The 21,295-nt window shown below is 39.6% G+C and overlaps 1 protein-coding gene across 1 annotated transcript; it reads right to left on the bottom strand.

The window, feature by feature from the left end:
- Nucleotides 1–115: 115 nt before the first annotated feature.
- Nucleotides 116–20,639, bottom strand: LOC147002397 (uncharacterized). The gene is made up of 10 exons (XM_085843919.1): nucleotides 20,343–20,639; nucleotides 17,477–17,591; nucleotides 16,489–16,662; nucleotides 15,539–15,621; nucleotides 14,468–14,626; nucleotides 13,683–13,735; nucleotides 4,547–4,583; nucleotides 2,885–2,946; nucleotides 686–719; nucleotides 116–194 (listed from the first exon to the last, which is right to left on the bottom strand). The coding sequence occupies exons 1-10, from the start codon at nucleotides 20,597–20,599 to the stop codon at nucleotides 116–118; spliced, it is 1,053 nt and encodes a 350-aa protein (XP_085700045.1). The 5' UTR covers nucleotides 20,600–20,639.
- Nucleotides 20,640–21,295: the final 656 nt, after the last annotated feature.

The following is a 21,295-nucleotide window of genomic DNA, read 5'->3' as shown; positions in this document are numbered from 1 at the left end:
GGACTTACTGCTCACTTGCAATTGATAGAAAGTTCCACATCTACAATATGGTTTTCTCTGAATCACATTTCCATATAAAACTGGGATAGTTAGAGTACTGTTGAATTAAGACAATTCATAAGAAAGTCGATTTCACAGAGAAGCATTTTACCTTGATACGGGAAGTATACCTGACATCTTCCACTTTTGAACACCTAGAAACAAAAATGGTAGAATTGTCAGGGAGCCGTTAGAATGCAAATATGCAACCTTCTTTCAACCTTAGATTGTGGCTGGATCTCTTGTTCATGGATGAAAACCCCAGGCTAAATATCCAGTAAACTTTAGGGGGTTCTCTGTCACCACCTCCAGTCTCACCATAGGGTCCCAGCATACAGCAGCACATGAGACCATCAGACCTCATGTGGATTCTGGGCATCCAAACTCTCATTCTCACACATGCATAGCAAGCACTTTATCCATTGGATCTTCGACCTAGCTATGGATCCTTTTCAGCATTTCATGCTGCAGGAGAGATATCATCAGTAATTTCAACATGTTTTGCTCTATAAATAATTATTCAGCTTGTGATTATAGAAAAGTAAAGAGCTGAAATAGTATCACATAGAGGCAAAGACAGTGTCAGGTTCTGAATGTTATATTTTCTACAGATTAATATGTTATAAAATGCACACCACATTCTTACCGCAGTGACGTTCTTCTGGTGATTTTCTCACTAACTACAAAAGAGGGAAACAAAATTTGTCATTAAACAATTGTAGCCAGTGCCGAGGCTAATATTTTTGTGACCCTATATGCTTTGACACCATTTATGAAAAGCCTTTAAGATGAATATTGATTTGTCAGAATAAATATATTAGAACTCTTCCTTGCCACATTCTTGTGTTTTTAATATGTGAAGAGAAAAATTTATTAAAAGTTACTATTTATAATAAATTGTGCAAAATACCTACAATCCTGAGCCCTATCAGACACAAAAAGTGTCATCTTAGCCTGAAGTGTTATCCCACAGTGAATTGTGTTGCCATTGCTGCTTTCTGTCTCTGCCCTAGGGATGCTGGCCCAACTCTAAGTGAGCGTACTCATCTTGGACAGAAGTGAAGGGACTTCTCCAAGTATTGACTTGAACTTCCTTCACTAAGGGGGAATATCCATTCCTAGCACAGGGAAGCTCAGTCTATGATTATGCAACATAGCCAAATAAGGAGACCCAAAGCCCTTTGCAAAGGATTTCCAGCTGCAAGTGTGACAAAGCTTTAGAGAGATCAGTGTGTTACTCTACTCTAGATCTTCTGAGGAAGATGCTAAAGGCCCTCAGTGCTAACACTGGTCCCTAGCTCATGTGCAATGCAAAGAAGCTCAGCATCAACTTCCATTGCCTCCCATGGCAAGAGCTGCCTGAAAGACCCCCTTAGTAGCTATGCAAACTGAAGTATTACTCCAGGGAGGAAAGCATGGAAGATATAAGAAAACAGCAATTCCAAGGGAGTAATGCCTCATATGAAACATTATTTTATTTATTTCTGCATATATACCATTGAGTGACTCTGGTTTCACTGTATGGAAAAAGTCTGCTCAGCAAACAATCTAGCAAATGAACAATTCTTGTTTACTTCCTTTGCAATATGTAAAACTCCACTGTACCCTGATGGGCATTGCCCATGGCCAGAGCACAGCTTTGACCCACCAAGAAATGGGCTGAGAAAGTGGATCTCTGGTGGGCCTTATGCTACACATGTATGGGGCCCCTGTCAATCCTCATCACCACAAGAAAACTCCAATGCTGAAATAACTTAAAAAATTCACCCACATTACACTAATAGCATGTGATCCCATGCTTATGTGAAGACAGCCATTTAGATTCCTCTACACTATTCTCTGGCTGGTGTTTTCCAAAGGTAAAGTAGGTGTGAGAGATGCTGTGGTGACAGTTGCTGAAAGCATAAACTGCATGGAATTTCCCCCACTGTAAGAACCATATTCAAACTGAACCAATGGGCCCTCCATGCCATGCACTACAGGATGATAGGATTTTCTCAACCTTCCTTCTACTGTGGCAATTTTTTTTTTTTTTTTGCAAATTATGTCTTGTAGCATGTAAACCAAATATCACTATAAATTTGGTAACTAATAGAACTACAGGGAAAAGGTGCTGTCAGAGTAGCCCATATGGAGGCTGTTGCATAGAATACTGAGAATGGCAGTTTTCATTCCACAGCACTACCTACAAAACTCACACACCATCCAGTCATTTAAAAGTTCAGAATTGAGCCAGTTTTTTATTATATCAGGATATTCACATTAAATGGAAGACAAATAAAAATAACCAGAAGATAATGTATGAATTCTCAAATAAGTGGAAATACAGAAATTCTATGATGGAGAAAAAATCCAGAGTGCCCTACTGACATTAAGTCCTCAAAACACAGTGAAAGTAATTGAATACTCTATTTTTTTTTTTTTTGCTTAACATGACAGCATTTTATGGACACTGATACACATACAACAATATGTAGTCAGTAATATATATCAATTATAAAAGTTAAGTAAAAATCCATTTCATACCAAAGTCAACTTGCTGTTGTTATGTAACTAGAGAGGATCTACATTGTGGAATAGGTGAAAAATCTTTTTACTTATAAAAAGACACTACATACTAAAGTAGTTCATTTTAAATAAACAAACATATTTCAGGTGATACAATTTGAAATTTCTTAGAAACAATTCCTTAAATAATCCTAAATCCTAAAAATGTTTGGCAGCAAATTAAGAAAGGATATAACTACTATTGGCATATTTGATTTCCTTAGTTTCTATTCTAGCAGGAACAAAACTCTTTTTATGATTGGGATAGAATCAATAGAGTACTTACTCTTAAACTTACCTGTATTATTCTGGACAGGGTGTTTCAAGATGGATTTAAGCTGTCCTGGTGGTCTTGCTCCACTGTGGCATATTTTAAGAGTGTTATTTTAATTTCATATAAAGCAGTAATCAAAGACTTTGAATTCTTTGTTGTTTGATTTCACAATTTATGCTACATTACAAATCAATAAAAACTATTAACTTGTTCTTCAACCAGTTCATTACGTTTGGGGACACTTTCCTTACAACTTCTCCTCATGTGAAAGAAAGGAAGAATTTAGCCCACAAAATATAGCCCAACAAACCACACACAGATACAGACAAGCATGCATGCACACACACACACTCACTACTACCTCTTCAGCCTTTGTTATGACAGCTGACAGACAGTTTTTTTTTTTTAATCCATTGACTCAATGTCAGTCTTTGCCCCTGGAACAGCAAAGTACTTCTCTCATGATACTTTGCCCATATTTCATTGACTATGATGTTACCACACAAGAGGATGTTTTGTGGACCGTCAAATAAATTTCAGGAACTCTAAACAACCCACCACAGCTTTCATAATGTTCAAGCTGCCCCTTCTTATCTCATGCATGACTCTATCCTGATATCACAGTCTGCTTGTTTCTATGCCAAACAAGCATTTCTAGAAACATAATAAGATAGTAACAAGAGCAAGGAACAATAAAATTTAGTTGACACTTGCAGTTTTACTGTGGAACTGTTTGGAATTCCAATAGAAGTCAACATGTATATTTTTTAAGGAGTCTCCGAAGAGCTTTAAGTACTGAAAAATTTTGAATCTTCACTTTCAACATTACCTTTGGATTCAGTAAGCTATTTAATAATGTTTAGAAAATGTTTTTTGATACATAGCACAAATAAAGAGGACAATATAGTTGTCCTGTCTTCTGGAAGTAATGAATCCTAATGAGCACAGAATTAGCTTGAAATACAACTTTTAGTTTTCTATCAAGCTAGTGTCTAACCTAGCATCCTGGACTGGAGTGAATGGGCCTTTACCTCTATGGTCATGTCCAATTGATGCGGCAGATAAAAGCCCCCTTTGTAGAAAGATAACTATTAGTTACACTGTCATTCAGATAATCTACTGAGAGTCAAAGGATTCGTTACTGTGGAAAACAGATCATGTGAACAGATCATTGATGGATGGATAGAGCATTCTGGAAGACATGGGTGTCTTCCAACAGCTCTGAAAGATGCTACCCCTGACAAAAATGTCCTGTACATGTAATGCTCTGTCAGAAGAGGAAAGAAATTTGTTGGCATCCTGTAGTGATGACTGACAACTGAGAAGCATCCCGAATTATGTAAACTCTCAGACAAGAGAAATGCCTGAAATGATAGCTACTAGTGTGGGTCTTAGTTCACAAATTGAAGTCAGTAAGGCTTTGAAAAGCCAATGAATCTTAGATGAAAATCCATGTGCATAGCTAATCCCAGCAGGCTCTTTTTCCAAACTGCAGAGTTGATTCTTGCAAATGGTGGGTGAATATAGTGTTCATGTTCCTATGAACTACACTGAGCAAGTTTCCAAGCTAAAAGATATATTCATAATATTGTGGAACTTGTACGACACAGGACTAAAAGTACTCCCAACAAGAATTTGCTTCTTATCTTTGAATTGACCTACCATTAATAAATTGTTAAACCTTACCAGGACAAAGGCCTTTCCTCTTTAAAATATAAGACTTCTGAAAAGAAAAACAAAATATGTTTTATTACAACTATAGAAAAATATTACATATGAAAACGATCAGACTCATTGTTAGTATCAATTTCTATGAGACTAATCTAGAGACTATTCAAGAGTAAATATTCACTTTTAGCTAATTACTTTGCATAAAACTATTCATTCCCTGTATATTTCAAATTGAAGATGACAATAATTTATCAAACATTAATGCCGAAAAATAAATACACACACACATTTGTGATGATCCTAAATGAACTCTCTCAGACTGATAGAGAGCACAATCCTGACCAAAATAAACAACTGCTTCAAAAATAACTTCTTGTGATTCCTTTTAACTCTAGGCTAATGGTTCTGGAAAGATTTAGAAATTGAGTCTGGTGGCACACAATTTGAATCTCAACACTTAGGAGGCAAAAGCAGATGGAGAAACTGTGACTCCCTGGACAAACAGAGCTATATTTAGGAGACCGTGTCTCAACCCCACCCCTAAAAAGAGTAAAACCCAGAGCTGAGCTGCAAGCTGTTCTCCCCTGAGTGCCATTCTTTGGCTACAATTAAACCCAAATTAAACAGGCTTGCTGCTCCAGGAACATCCAATGCTCTGCCCAGTTTCCTGGAGACATACACTGTCCAGGCAAAGGCAGCCCACCTCAGGACTCCTGAGCCAGAAACTCCCAGGGATAACCAGTTGGCTAAAGGCCAGCATAAGAACACAATCAAGGAGAACTAAATCAATATGACACATCTAGAGCCCAGGTATTCTAGTATAGCAAGCTCTGGATATCCTAACACAAGCAAAGCACAATAAAATGTCTTTAAATCCAGTCTTATGAAGATGATAGAGGACTTTAAAGGGGGAAATTAATAAATCCCTTAAATATACAGGGAAATAGAATCAAACAGGTCAAGAAAATGAATAAAACAATTCAATACCTGCAAATGGTAAAAGAAACAGTAAAGAAAATACAAACTCAGGGAACCTTGGGGATGGAAAACCTAAGAAGGACAACAGGGACAGAAGCACAGCCAACAGAACAAAAATAATGGAAGAGATGATCTCAGGCATAGATGATATAACAAAAGAAAATGTTAAACCTAAAACAATTTCTGACTCAAAGTATTCAGGTAATCTGTGACACTCTGAAAAATCCTTCTATGAATAATGGGAATGAACAACAGTGAAGAGAGTAACAGCTCCAAGGACAAGGGAATATTTGCAACAAAATCATAGGAGAAAATTCACCCAAACTAAAGAAAGAATGCCTATCAACGTAGAAAAAGCTTACAAAACACCAAATTGATTGGTGTTCTCCACACATAATCATCTTCCCTCCACAAACATCAAATGACAGGAATTAACAATCATTGGTTATTGATATCTCTCAACACCAGTAAACTCATCTCCCCCAATAAAAAGATTTAAGCTGACAGACTGGATGTGGAATCAGCATCTGTCATTCTGCTGCATGCAAGAAACATACCTTGGCAAACATACATAGACATTACCTAAGAATGAAGGACTGTAAAAAGTTTTCCCAAGAAAAGGTACTCAGGATGAAAGCTAAGGAGCAGTTGTAATATCTAAATAAAACAGACTTTCAACCAAAATGAATCAAAAGAGACAGGGAAGGATATTTCATACTCATCAAAGAAAAACACACCAAGATGACTTCTCAATTCTGAATCCCCAAATTAAAGGGCCCTCACATTTACAACTTAAATCCTACTTTAAAGGTGCTAATGGGGACGGGGTGGGGGGGAGAACACAGCTAGCAATGCACAGGAGACAGGGTCCTTCCTGCCTTCCATCTGCACCCAGGAGCTGGGGCTGTTCCACAGCCCTCTGTGCATGGGCCCTGCCAGGGTGAGCTGGTCTCCCAGAAGTGCTGACAGGCTTACAGGCCCACAGGAGGAACAAGCTCAACCCAGAGACAGCAAGACCAACTAACACCCTAGTAAACCAGATGGCAAAGGCAAGACCAAGAACCTAACCAACAGAAACAAGGCTAAATGGCATCATCAAGATCCAGTTCTCACACTAGAGCAAGTCCTGGATACCCCAAAACACTAGAAAAGCAATATTTGGATTGAAAATCACATCTCATGATGCTGATAGAGGACATTCACGAGGAAATAAATAAGTCCCTTAAAGAAATACAAGAGAACACAGGAAAACAGGTAAAAGAACTTAAAGAGAAAATACAAAATTCCCTTAAATAATTACATGGAAACAACCAAACAGGCAAAGGAATTGAACAAAACCACCCAGGATCCAAAAATAGAAGTAGAAACAAAAAAGAAATCACAATCGGAGACAGCTCTGGAGATAGAGAACCTAGGAAAAAGGTCAGGAGTTATAGATGGAAGCATCACCAACAAAATGCACAAGATAGAAGAGAGAATCTCAGGTGCAGAAGATACCATAGAAAACATTAACACAACAGTCAAAGACAATGCATAATGCAAAAAAAAAAAGAAAAAAAAAACCTCCTAAGCCAAATCACCCAGGAAACCCAGGAAAAAAAATGATAAGACCACACCTAAAGATAATAGGTATAGAAGAGAGTGAAGATTCCCAATTTAAAGGGCCAGTAAATATCTTCAACAAAACTATAGGAGAAAACTTCCCTAACCAAAAGAAAGAGATGAACATGGACATATAAGAAGCCTACAGAACACCAACTAGATTGGACCAGAAAAGAAATTCCTCCTGGCACAAAATAATCAAAACACCAAATGCATAAAACAAAGAAAGAATATTAGAAGCAGTAAGGGAAAATGGTCAAGTAATATATAAGGGCATACCTATCAGAATTACAGCAGACTTCTCGCCAAAGAATATGAAAGCCACAAGATCCTGGGCTTATGTCATATAGACCCCAAGAGAACACAAATGCCAGCCCAGGGTACAACACCCAGTAAAAATCTCAATTTCCATAGACAGAGAAACCAAGGTATTCCATGACAAAACCACATTTACAGAATATGTTTCCATAAATCCAGTCCTTCAAAGGATGAAAAATTCCAGAAGATGGAGAAATCTCCCATGCTCATTGGCAGGATTAATATTGTCAAAATGGCTATCCTGCCAAAAGCAATTTACAGATTCAATGCAATCCCCATCAAAATTCCAAATGAATTCTTGGCTGAGTTAGAAAGGGCAATTTGCAAATTCATCTGGAATAACAAAAAACCTAGGATAGCAAAAACTCTTCTCAATGACAAAAGAATCGCTGTTGGAATCACCACGCCTGACCTAAAGCTGTACTACAGAGCAATTGTGATAAAAACTGCATGGTACTGGTATAGCAAAAGACAGGAAGACCAATGGAATAGAATTGAAGCCCCAGAAATGAATCCACACAACTATGGTCACTTGATCTTTGACAAGGGAGCTAAAACCATCCAGTGGAAAAAAGACAGCATTTTCTTTTTTTTTTTTTTTTGATTTTTAATATTTTTATTACATATTTTTCTCAGTTACATTTCCAATGCTATCCCAAAAGTCCCCCATAGCGCCCCCCACTTCCCTACCCACCCATTCCCATTCTTTTGGCCCTGGCATTCCCCTATATTGGGGCATATAAAGTTTGCAAGTCCAATGGGCCTCTCTTTCCAGTGATGGCCGACTAGGCCATCTTTCGATACATATGCAGCTAGAGACAAGAGCTCCGGGGTTCTCTTTAGTACATCCTGTTTTTCCAACAATAGGGTTGCAGATCCCTTTAGCTCCTTGGGTACTTTCTCTAGCTTCTCCATTGGGAGCCCTGTGATGCATCCAATAGCTGACTGTGAACATCCACTCCTGTGTTTGCTAGGCCCCGGCATCGTCTCACAAGAGACAGCTATATTTGGGTCCTTTCAGCAAAATCTTGCTAGTGTATGCAATGGTGAAAAGACAGCATTTTCAACAAATGGTGCTGGCACAACTGGCTGTTATCATGTAGAAGAATGCAAATTGATCCATTCTTATCTCCTTATCTCCTCAAATCTAAGTGGATCAAGGAACTCCACATAAAACCAGAGCCACTGAAACTTATAGAGGAGAAAGTGCGGAAAAGCTTCGAAGATATGGGCACAGGGGGAAAAAAATTCCTGAATAGAACAGCAATGGCTTGTGCTGTAAGATCGAGACTTGTCAAATGGGACCTCATAAAATTGCTAAGCTTCTGTAAGGCAAAAGACACTGTCAATAGGACAAAACAGCACTCAACAAATTGGGAAAAGATCTTTACTAATTCTACATCTGATAGAGGGCTAGTATCCAATGTATACTAAGAACTCAAGATGTTAGACTCGTGAGAACCATTCAGAATGGCTAAGATCAGAAACTCAGGTGAGAGCAGATGTTGCTGAGGATGTGAAGAAAGAGAAACATTCCACCATTGCTGGTGGGATTGCAAGCTGGTACACCCACTTGGAAATCAGTTTGGTGATTCCTCAGAAAATTGGACATAGTACTAATCAGAGGACTCAGCAATATCACTCCTGTGTATATACCCAGAAGATGCTCCAACAGGTAATAAGGACACATGCTCCATTACGCCCATAGAAGCCTTATTTATAATAGTCAGAAGCTGGAAAGAACCCAGATGTCCTTCAAAAGAGAAATGGATATAGAAAATGTGGTACATTTACACAATGGAGTACTACTCAGCTATTAAAAACGGTGAATTCATGAAGTTCTTAGGCAAATTAATGGAACTAGTAAATATTATCCTCAGTGAGGTAACCCAATCACAAAAGAACACACATGCTATTTACTCACTGATAAGTGGATATTACCACAGAAGTTCAGAATACCCAAACTACAATTCACAGAATACATGAAGCTCAAGAAGAATGAAGACCACAGAATGAAGACTACTTCGGTTCTTCTTAGAAAGGGGGTCAAAATACCCATGGGAGGAGATACAGAGACAATGTTTGGAGCAAAAACTGAAGGAAAAGCCATCCAGTGACTGCCCCCCCCCCCGGGGATCCATCCCATATGCAGTTACCAAACCCAGACACTATTGTGGATGCCAACAAGTGCTTGCTGACAGGAGCCTAATAGAGCCGTCTCTTGAGAGGCTATGCCAGTGCCTGACAAATACAGAGGTGAATGCACACAACCAACCATTGGACTGAGCACAGGGTCTCCAATGGAGGAGCTAGAGAAAGGACACAAGGAGCTGAAGGGGTTTGCAGCTCCATAGGAGGAACAATAATATGAACCAACCAGTAACTCCAGAGCTCCCAGGGACTAAACCACCAACCAAAGAGTACACGTGGTGGGACTCATGGCTCCAGCCGCATATATAGCAGAGGTTGGACTTGTGGGACATCAAGGAGAGGAGAGGCCTTTGGTTTTGTGATGGGACCCAGTGTAGGGGAATGCTAGAACACGGAAGCAGGAGTCCATGGGTTAGTGGGCAGGGGCAGGAGGGATGGAATTGGGGTGGTGGTGGTGGTGGTAGGGGTGGTGGAGGGGAAATGAGGAAAGGGGATAAAATTTGAAATGCAAATAAAGAAAATAAATAAGTACATTCAAAAAATAAAGTGAATAAGTGAAAACAATTAGATTAAATTAAAAAAATAAGAATTATAGTCCTGAGACACAGTTCAGCAGTTAAGCACGCCCAGTGCTCTTCCAGAGGACTGCAGTTCAGTTCTCAGTACTGTCTCTAAAACTCCAACTCCAACTCTAGCAGAATGCCTTCCTCTGGCTTCAAGGGTCACATGTGCACATAGAATTTTAAAAATAATAATTATTCTTTAAAAATGGCAAAAGAGAATGTGGTATGTGTATACAATGAAATTCTATTCACCTATTAATAGTAAGGACATAATGAATTTTGAAGGCAGGTGGATAGAACTTGAGAATATCATCCTGAATGAAGTAACCCAGACACCGAAAACATGGATGGTTTGTACTCATTTATAGATGGATATTAGTAATAAAGTAGAGGATAACCATACCATACTCCACAGACCAAAAGGAGATAAACAAGAGGTAAGGACCAAACAAGGTTGTTTGAACTTGACTTAGAACAGAGAATAAAATAGTCATAGGAGCGAAATGGAAGGAGAGAACTAGGTGGGAGTGGGGATGATCAGGGAAATGGGGTGTTTCAGTATCAGATGTAGGGAGACACGGGGGAGATGACCTGATGGCCATGAGAATGAGTGGATATCTGCAGGTGGCAGGGGTGGGGGTTTGGGACAAAATTCACATGTTTGTCACATTGCATGCTGAAAAAAACCTTTGATAAATTCAAACACCCCTTCATGTTGAAAGTTTTGGAGATTTCAGTGATAAAATTCGCACATACAACCAAAATAAAGGTAATATATGACAAGCCAATAGCCAACAACTTAAATGGAAACTTAAGAGACTAAACAAGGCTGCCCACATACATAAGAGACCTCAAACAATATACCAAAGAATGCCTACACAAAAGGTGATAAACCCCTACAGCAAATGGCTGTATAAAAAAATTGACCCAAAGAAATCAGTAGCCCTCCTTTATACAAAAGATAAAAGGGACAAGAAACAAAACTCTTCACAATAGCCATAGATAATCTAAAATATCTCAGTATAACTCTAACCAACCTACTAAAAGACATGTCTACCAAAAACTTCAATTCCCTGAAAAAGAAGTTGAAGAAAACATCTGAAGATGGAAAGATCTCCTGTGCTCATGGATAGACAGATTAACATGGTGAAAATGGCCATTTTACCAAAACCATCTTCAGATTCAATACATTTCCCATCAAAATTCCAACACAATTACTTACAGAATATGAAAGAGTAATTCTTAGCTTCCTATCAAAAACAAAAAATGCAAGATAACTATATATAATGAAATAATTCCTGGATGTATCATCATCCCTGATCTCAAGACGTACCACAGAGCAATCAGAATAAAACTGCATGGTATAACTATGGAAACGAACAAGTTGATCAGTGGAATCAAATCGAAGACCCAGAAATAAGTTCACACACCCACCAACACTTGATTTTGACATAAAAGTCATACAATGGAAGAAAGAAAAAAAATCTTTAACAAATGTTGCAGGTCTAACTGGACATCTACATGAGGATGAATGCAAATAGATGCATATTTCTCACCCAGCACAAAACTTGGGTTCAGATGCACCAAAGACCTCTAGACCACTAAACCAGATACACTAAATTTACTAGGAGAGTAGGTGGGAAATATCCTTGATACATTGTTACAGTAGACAATTTCCTGAACAGAACACCAATGTCTCAGTCTCTAAGATCAATAATTGAAACATAGGGACTACTCATGAAACTGAAAAACTTCTGCAAGACAAAGGACATTGTCAATAGGAAAAAATGGAAGCCTACATATTGGGAAAAGATACCCACCAACCATACACTTGACAGAGAACTAAAGTCCAAAATATATAAAGAACACAAGAAGTTAGGAACTCATAAACCAATTTAAAAATGGGGTAAAGAGCTAAACAGAGAATTCTCAACAGAGGAATCTCAGAAGGTTGAGAAACAACTAAATGTTCAAAGTCTTCAGTCCTCAGTGAAATGAAAATCAGAAGGACTCGAAGAATCCATCTTACACCAGTCAGAATGGCTAAAATCAAAACCTCGAGTAACAGCACAAGCTGGCAAGAATATTGGGCAAGGGGAACACTCTTCCATTGCTGATGGGAGGGCACATGTTTACAACCCCTTTTGAAAAGTAATTTGGCAGGTTTTGTTGTTGTTTTTGTTTTCTGAAAATTGGGAATAGTTCTACCTCAAGACACAGCTTTACCACTCGTGGGCATATACCCAAAAGATGTTCCACCATACCATCTCAAGGACTGTTGCTCAACTCTGTTAATAAAACCTTCATTTGTCATAGCCAGAAACAGAAAACAACCGAGATGGACTTTAACTGAAAAATAGATGAAGAAAATGTGGTGTGAATGATATTTCACCTACACAGTGAAATATCATTCCACTGTATAAAACGAGGAATCCATGAAATTTGCAGGCAAAGGGGTGAGATTTGATATTTCAAACACAGGCATGGTATGTACTCACTTAGAAGTGAGTACTTTTTCAGACATATAGTACAGAATAATCATGCTAAGATCCACAGACTTAAAGAAGCTAAAAAATGAGGACCCAAAGGAAAATGCTTGATTCTCACTCAGAAGGGAAAATAAAATAGACATCAGGATTTGATTTAGGGAGGGAAATTTGTGGGAGATGGAGAGGGGAACTAAGGTGGGGAGCAAGAGTAGGGTGGTATCAGGGAGAAGAGATACCTGAGGGGAGGCACCTCTGTGATGAAACAAAGACCAGGGACAGTGGGCGCTCTTAGGAATCTATAGGGGTGAGTCAACCTGCAGCAGGTGATATGGAGCCCTAAGCAGTCATCTCCTGTAACCAGGATGGACTTCCAGTGGAAGGAGGGGAATGCCAATGCCCTCACAAAAACATCAAACCAAAATTTATCCTATCTACAAGATATTCAGGGATTAAAATGGAACAGAGATTAAGGGAATCACCACCCAATAACTGGCCCAACTTGAGACCCACACTGTGGGAGAGAGCCAGTCTTTGACACCATTAATCATGTTCTGCTATGCTTGTAGACAGGAGCCTAGGATAACTCAGCTGAGAGGCTTCATCCAGCAGAGGATGGAAACAAATGTACATAACCACAGACAAATATCAAGGGGAGTTTGGAGAGTCTTGTGGAGGAGTTGGGGAAGGACGTTGAACTCAAAGGAGAACAGTGTGATTGAGGGGTCAGGGACACCACAAGAAAACCTACAGAATCAACTAACCTGGGCCCGTGAGGGCTTACAGAGATTGAACCACCGATCAAAGAGCCTGCATGGGCTGCACATAGACCCCCCTCCCCATATGTAGCAGATGTGCAGCTTGGTCTTCATGTGGGTTCTCTATAAACTGAAGGGAGGACTGCTTCACACTGTTGTCTGCATTTGGATTCCTTTCTGCTCGTTGAGCTGCCTTGTCTGGACTCAGTGGAAAAGGAGCTAAATCTCTACTCTTATTTAGAGTAATAGGACTGGTTACTATATACCATATTTATATTCACTATAGAAACCTTACCTTTCTTGAACCTCACATGTTTCACTTTAGTTCTCTTGGCTGATGATCTCGTGCTGTGACATAGATTTTAAAGTTAGCATTATTGTGCTATTCATAAGAAAAACATTTAGTAAGTGTTTTAAGTACTTTATATTTTTGTCCCTTCTGTATCTTGCTTTAGATGTTTACAAACAATATTTTTTTGAATCAGGTCTCACTATATATTCATGCTGGTCTGAAAACTGCTCTATGGAGCATCTTGGCCTTAACTCACAGAAATCTGTTTATGTCCTACTTCCCAAGTTCTGGGATGCAATGCATGGGCCAACAGGACTAGAGAAAATGTTGAATTCACTTTTCAGCAATTGACTATGATTGCTCACTGCTCTCCTCCCACCTTTTCTCAAGAGAAAATATGAGGAATAGTTAGCTCTTAATTAAAACAGAAACAAAAGTGCATGTACGCGCCCACACACACACACACACACACACACACATACACACACACATTAAAAAGAATTAAAGACAAGATTGGGCATGCTGAGGGTGGTTTGGCTGTAGACACTTATAGAAGTCTAAGAGGAAGGATTCCAGGCCTGAAGGAGATAGGAACTCCAGAGGACGACCAACCACCAGAATCAAATAACCTGAACCCTCAGGGCACTCAGAGATGGAACAATGACCCAAAGAACAAACATGGGTTGGCCGGACATCTCCGAGCACTTATGTAGAGAAGGGGAAGCTATGTCTTCATATGGGTCCCAATCAACTGGGATGCGGGTATCAAAAAAAGCTGTTCATCCTACCTCAGAAATATTCTTCTAGCTGAGCTGCTTTTTCTGTCCTCAGAGAGAGACGAAGTGCCAGGTTTTGGACATACAGTGAGTCCTAAACTGCTCAGAGGTGAAGTGGAGGAGGGGCAGGGAGAGACTGTGGGACTGGGTGACCAGGAGGGGGTCAGTGAGCTAGATGTAAACATGAATAAGAAAAAAATAAAATTAAATTTTTACGTAAATCATTAAAGTTTTGAAATGTGTCTTAAATCACAGAAAGAACTGTTATTTGGAAATAATGGCTCAACATAAGCAACAGGTATACATGTCTACTAAACAGAAAATTTCAGCATAAACAGATGTATTCCATATGGAAAAAGCATGTTGCATTGTAAGAGATACATATTCACAGAATTCAGTACAAGATTTATAATGCTAAATAAAGTACTAGACTCAGCGGAAAGAAATGAACTACTTATATATCCACTTTGAAAGCTCCATCTGAAATGTGGAAGAGAAATGTCTTGAACTGTGGAATCACCACAGTTGCTGGGTACCTGTGCTATGACAGTTTAAGAACATCTCCCAGTGAAAGGTAGTTTTCTGCTGACTTGGACATTTCAAAACTCAAACATCATTTGGAAACACTGTTTTGTACCTGTGATTATGTATGGTATAATTCTAAAGAAATGGCTTATGCTGTCATCTTTGGGGTCACAGGTTATAAGTTTTCAGGCTTAGGGACTGTGGGTGTTTATCCATGCTAGAACACTTGCCAATGACACCTATGGCTCTTCATTCAGTGGCAAGCACTTTCAAAAGCAAAAATACAATGGCAGTGGAGCAGCAACTGATCTTGGTCATCCTTTGGCTTGGTGGATGGCTCATGAGGTGAACTACTGAACTAGGCAGTGATCCCTGGTGCATGCTGTTCTTTGTTGTGGTGAAACTGTCTCTTTTCCAGGTCCCCCTTCATGTGTGCTCAGCTTCCTAACTATGTGCCACTGAGTTTCTTGCAATCTCTCTATCATTTTAATACTCCTGGCTTAAGCAATTGTCACCCTCAAGAGCAGCACTAGGATTGAAGAAAGGAAGAAACTGTACCTTTTTGCACACTTTGCTGCTAAAAATTCTACCATTTCAGGTTTCTGTTCAAAATTTGCTAGTTGCAACGGTGTCAAGCCATACTATAAAGGAAAAAAACATTACATTTTACAAAACTACTTGTCTCTCAACAATCTGTTCATCACAGATTTTGTGAAGATAAATACACACTGAAAAGAGTCACAAGGGATCATTCATCCTACAACACCTGCTGCACTTTCCCACACACAGCTGTCTTTTTCTCTTTGACACACCTTTTCCCTGTCCATCACTGCCTATAACACCACTCCCTTCCAGAACTCTCCCCAAACACTCAAGGATTCCAATCTTCTTAGCTCCTTGGAGTGGGGCCTCCATTGCCACTGCCCTGAAATACAGAGTACACTTTGCTATGCCCCTGTTGAAGGAGTGTGCTCAAGAGGGGTCTGAGGCAGAGTTTCTCAACCTGTGTTTCAAATATATTTCTTTTCTAAACTAAGAATTATCTCACAAGCTGGACACCAAAACTTTTTAAAACTTAAATAAGATTTTTGTCATATTTTCTCCAATGATCAAATTTCTTAATTTCCTGTTACCTCTCTCATTTTTCAGGCTACCCTCATCCTGAGCCAAACACGTATCAGTACCTTCTTTGCAGCAACACATTTCTATTTCTTCTACAATTACTTAACTTGAAATGAATTTATTTTTATTGTCTGTGTATATGTGATGTTTGGATGGTCCTAAATCCTTTATTTTTGAATTTTAAAATCAAGGCCAATTCTGAGACAAAATACACTATGCTGTGTTTTTTTGAATGAACTACCAAAAAATATGAAAAAACACATTTGGAGAAAATAAAAGGGTTCCTCTGAAGAGATTCAGTGAGAATGCTGAGCTTCTGCGTGTAGAAAATAGATGTGCGTGTCACTGCTAGAGGTGCCCTGGGAATGAAGTTGAGTGATCTTTACCTCTGTTTTTGCTTCGATGTCTACGTTGTGCTCAAGGAGCATTTTTACAATCCTTAAGTTACCCCTGCATATAGCATGATGTAAAGCTGCGTTCCCACTGAAATCCATCAGATTTGGATTCGCATTGTGGGTAAGCAATACAGAAGCACAATCCACATTGTCTCGTTGGATGGCCTGTAAAATTGTACAAAGAAATACATCTTAAATTCAAGGAAGTCAAGAGAGATGTTTCTACCATTGCACTGAATCGTTTCCCTTAAATAAAACATAGAATTTCAGTTCTGCATATTATCACCCTCTTTAGGCACAAGGTCTTTGAAGAACCCCCAGGCTTGCTTGCCTAACTTTATAATCTCCCCTCCACATCTCTTTCCCAGTGGTAGAATTTAAGGGTTCTGCCAACACACCTAGATATGCTAAGGATTCAGGGCTGGGCTGTTTGGTTGCTGCAGTGCAGAGATTAGTTGTTTGGTTAGGTTTTTGTTTGTTGGTTGGTTTTGTTTGTTTGTTTGTTTGTTTGTTTTTTGCCAGTGTAACACAGGCTTAACACATCTAGAAAGTTTCTCACTTGAGGAAATACCTCTATCAGTCTGGCCTCTGGGCAATTATGTGAACTATTTTTTTTTTTAGATCGAAGTAGGAAAGTCCAGGTTTTAGGAGTTGGGGCATGCCTGGGACAAAGGCCTCAGTTTTGTTAAAAAACAAAACAACAACAACAACAACAACAGCAAACACCTGAGCAAGCCTTGGTATAAGCCACGGAAAAGCTGCATTCTCCTGTGAACTCCAGTTTAGTTCTTCCCCCCCAGTTCCTGATTGGAGCTCCTGCCCTGGTTCCCCTTGAGAATGAACTGTGATGTGTAAATGTAAGCCAAATGACCATTTCCTTTCCTGAGTTGTTTTTGGTCAGTGTTTTATCACAGTAACAGAAACCAAACAAGGACAACCTCTAGTCAAGTTCATATCAAAACAGATGGCCAATAGCTACCTTAATCAAGGCTGTGCAGCCTTCATCATCCCGGATGTTAATGCTGGAATTATTTTGTAATAATAGGGTCACCACGTCTGGATGGTTGTGGGCACATGCATAGTGCAGGGAAGTCCTGCAAATGGAAAGGACAAATAGGGACATTTCAGAATGCGAAATAAAAGCCCCATCTCCTTTAAGTACCACATACTATGAAGCCAATTTTCTTCTGATGTAAGAAAATAACTGGAATTCCCTTATTTATTTATGGCAACGCAAATGTTCATTTACTGGGCTAGGGATATAGTGCATGGCTGTCCCCGCATAAGGCAGGTGTTCTCTCGACCTTCATCCCTGTACAAAGAATCTTAGAAAAGTTCCCAGTAAGTTGATCTCAGCATGAATTCAAATCCTACTCTAAAATTGGTACTCAGTAGTGACTACTTGGGGTTTCTATGAGCTCCATGACTCCATGTCCCGATCCAAAGAATGGAGATTAAGCAGAGCTGTTATCTTACCCGGGGCTGCTGTGAGGCTTCAGTTGGGATGGGCAAGAACTCTGCTAGAACATTACAAGCATTTACAGCTCCTGAGAGTTCAGCATTTGCTCATCATGATAATGATTTCTCTTCCTTGTTATAACAAACACAACATTTCAGTGAAGGTAAAACAGGATTCTATCAACCGTACACATATCAAACTTTTCTATTCAAAGAAGTTTACAGTTCTTTAAAAATGACTCTTTTCACCAACCAAGTCTTGAGCATGATAATCCTCCTAACTCATCCTAAATAGTGGCAGTGACACTGGGCTCACTGTTCCTTCTCATTCACATTTTAGCCTCTCTAACATTGGAATGTCATTCATCATTTCTATTATTTTATACCTATAATTGCCAATATTTTAACTTTGTTTCTCTACAAAATAAAGGGTTATCATGAAACCCATTGTGCCTTACATAGAAAAAAATATGGCACAGTCCACAGGTAAATGGCAATGATACAGATCACTTGTACCTATGGAAATTCTTAACAACAAACAAAACTCTAAGACCTCAGCCATCAATTCTTTGTTTGTTTGGTTGGTTTTTTTTTTTTTTTTCATTTCTACATTTCATTTTTTTATGCCCACGAGTATTGTTTCCATACCTGGTAGCAGCAGGAGCACAACCTACTCCTTAGGTAATAGATACAGTATCCATGGTAATCAAGGCACTAAATGGTAGCAAAGCAGGACGTCATGCTTTGCCATAAAATGGTCAATGTGCTCCTGGACTCACACCAAAATTGGGTCAATATCCCTACAAGGTGATAACCTATGTCATCCTAGCTCCCATGCTTGATATTCAAAATGTTAGAAGCACAATGAAACTAGGGTTCCAATGAGCATGCGTCAGTTCATTTAACATTTAAATTTATAGAATGTAAGGAAGCTTGACTGGGCAGAGAAACGTAATGGTATAAGACTTGAAAGATCTAGAGAGATAGCAGAATGTGTATTCTACACAGTAGTATCTAAGATATGTGTGGGGAATGAATGGGCTGACAGAATGAAAAACTACAATTGGACAACTCAGTGTTTTTACAGAAAACATTCATTAAGCAAAAGAATATCTTAAACTATAATTTATAATTTATTCATCTATTATTTATATGAAGTTCCAACTTAAAGTCTCTTTGAAGTACAAAATGTTCAAAAAGCTTGTGGACTACAGAAAATCTACAGTTGTGTCATTGATCCCCCTTCATAACCTAGTATGACCTAAAAATAGGAAATAAGAATGAGGGACTGGGATGGTTGGTAAAACTCAATTGGTAAAACACTTGACCTGAAAACCTGAGAGAAGATGTGGGGATAAGGGGATCCCCAAACCTTACTTGCCTGCAAGTCTGAGAATCAATGTGCTCCAAGAGAGTAAATCAAACATACCATGGGATTTGGGTGAGTGAACATGTCTCTAAAACTGAGGGACCATTGGGTGGAACCCACCAGGGGCCCTGATGGCCAGAGTTCCGTCCCCAGAACTCACAATGTTGCAGAAGAGAACTGTCAAGTGGCGATTTCTCTGATCACCCCACACTCAGTTCCACATGTGTCAGACACAGAAAAGGAAGAGGAAGCCAATGTCATTCCCTTCACGTGTGTATCAATGCACAAATAACATGTACATATGATGAGAAGCGGGGTTGGTGGTGGCAGGGGACTGTGTCATTGTTCCATTTCAAAATGTCTTTGATCCATTTGCAAAAATGGGTCATATTGATCTAAGATTTCATAGTGATTTTTTCCATTCCAGTTGACGATTTATCTTATGATAAATTTTTCAGTGCTGTATATTAGTGTCAATGGTCTATATATTGAGACAAATCTAGACAGGTGGCTTGGCAGTTAACAGCTCTAGGTATGTTTTCTAGAGCACTCAGCTTTGATTGCTAGCACCCACATGGCAGTTCACAACTGTGTATAGCTCCAATTCCAGGGGACCAAGTACCTGATTCGGTCACACATGGTGCATCGAAAATGCACATAGACAAAACCTCTGTGTGTGTGTGTGTGTGTGTGTGTGTGTGTGTGTGTGTGTGTGTGTGTGTGTTGCTGTGCATGAGTGTCTTCAAAGTTTTAGTGTAACATAAAAATAAAATGATGTAGTTTGATTAAGGCCTAGGAGCTGGTGTTCCAGGGTATGCAGGTCTCATATGCCTAAGAGCATTAAACAGGTAGACAATGCAGGGGACCCCAGTGAAAATGAACCTAAGCATGCCATCTCTCCTCCATTAGGATGTGGCCCTGAAAGTTGATTTTTCTCCCTGTTTATCTCTGAGTATACCTGACAGATCCCACCCACCTCTGTGCACCCCCCCCCCTCACCAATTTCAAGCCCCATTACCTGTTCCTCCTATCAGATTCATCCACATGATGTTGACTGGATTGGATTAGCTTCTCGGTCATATCCAGGTCTCCCACACTGGCCGCTCGTTGTAATGGACCTATAGGATCATAGCCAATCAAGTAAAGGGGAAATTTTTTCTTTTTCTGAGGATGCATGCATCTAAGACCCAGACATGAATGCCACAGGCGGGTGTACCAGCGTCCCCTTCTGGGGATGTTCATTGTCTGGACATCATCGTTGATGTCTTCCTCCATTATTGGAGCCTAGGGTCACCCACGAAACTTCTTCCCTCTCTTCCCTTCCCTTTAACTGATAACTGAATCCAAAATTCTATAATTAAAGAAAAAAGAGCCAAGTATTGTATATAAAACGCAGGAGAGCACAGCCAGTTCACTGTGAAGTGAACTGTACTTCAGCACGTAGCAGCAGCACAGCTCTGCCAGCACCACCACCATGACATGCTCTGAGCACACAATGGTGCTATCTATGATGTGTATGCATGCCTGCCTCAGACTGCAGTGGCAGGAGCCCACCCTCCTCGGTGCCTGTGCAAAGCACTGTCAATTTTGACTCTGCATTAGATCTCCCTACATGGCCTTCAAAGGGAATACTGAGGGCAGATAGGTGATGGTTCAGATCCTTTGCAACCCTGCAGCCCTGCCAATATGTGGACCTAACTGGCCTGATGGGACAAAAATAATCATCCTGTGTTGCCAAACCCAGACCCAACACCACAAATATGTTATGTGGCTTCTTATAAGGATGTTAGTGGTTAAGGATCTGACATGAGAACTATGATCTAAATAACCACACAGGATTACCATCTTATAAGAAACCAGCGGGAGAAGACTATCTCCCAAGGAAGAGGAAGTAGTGCATAGTGTTATAAAGAGAGAAAGAAAAGCTAGAGCAGGAGGGTTTAATAAGAGGCAATTGGGAGAGACAGGTAG

The sequence above is a fragment of the Mus caroli genome, unplaced genomic scaffold, assembly GCF_978045245.1.
Source record: "Mus caroli unplaced genomic scaffold, Mus_caroli_1 scaffold_10, whole genome shotgun sequence".
Taxonomy (NCBI): domain Eukaryota; kingdom Metazoa; phylum Chordata; class Mammalia; order Rodentia; family Muridae; genus Mus; species Mus caroli.
This window is presented reverse-complemented; position numbering and strand designations above follow the sequence as displayed.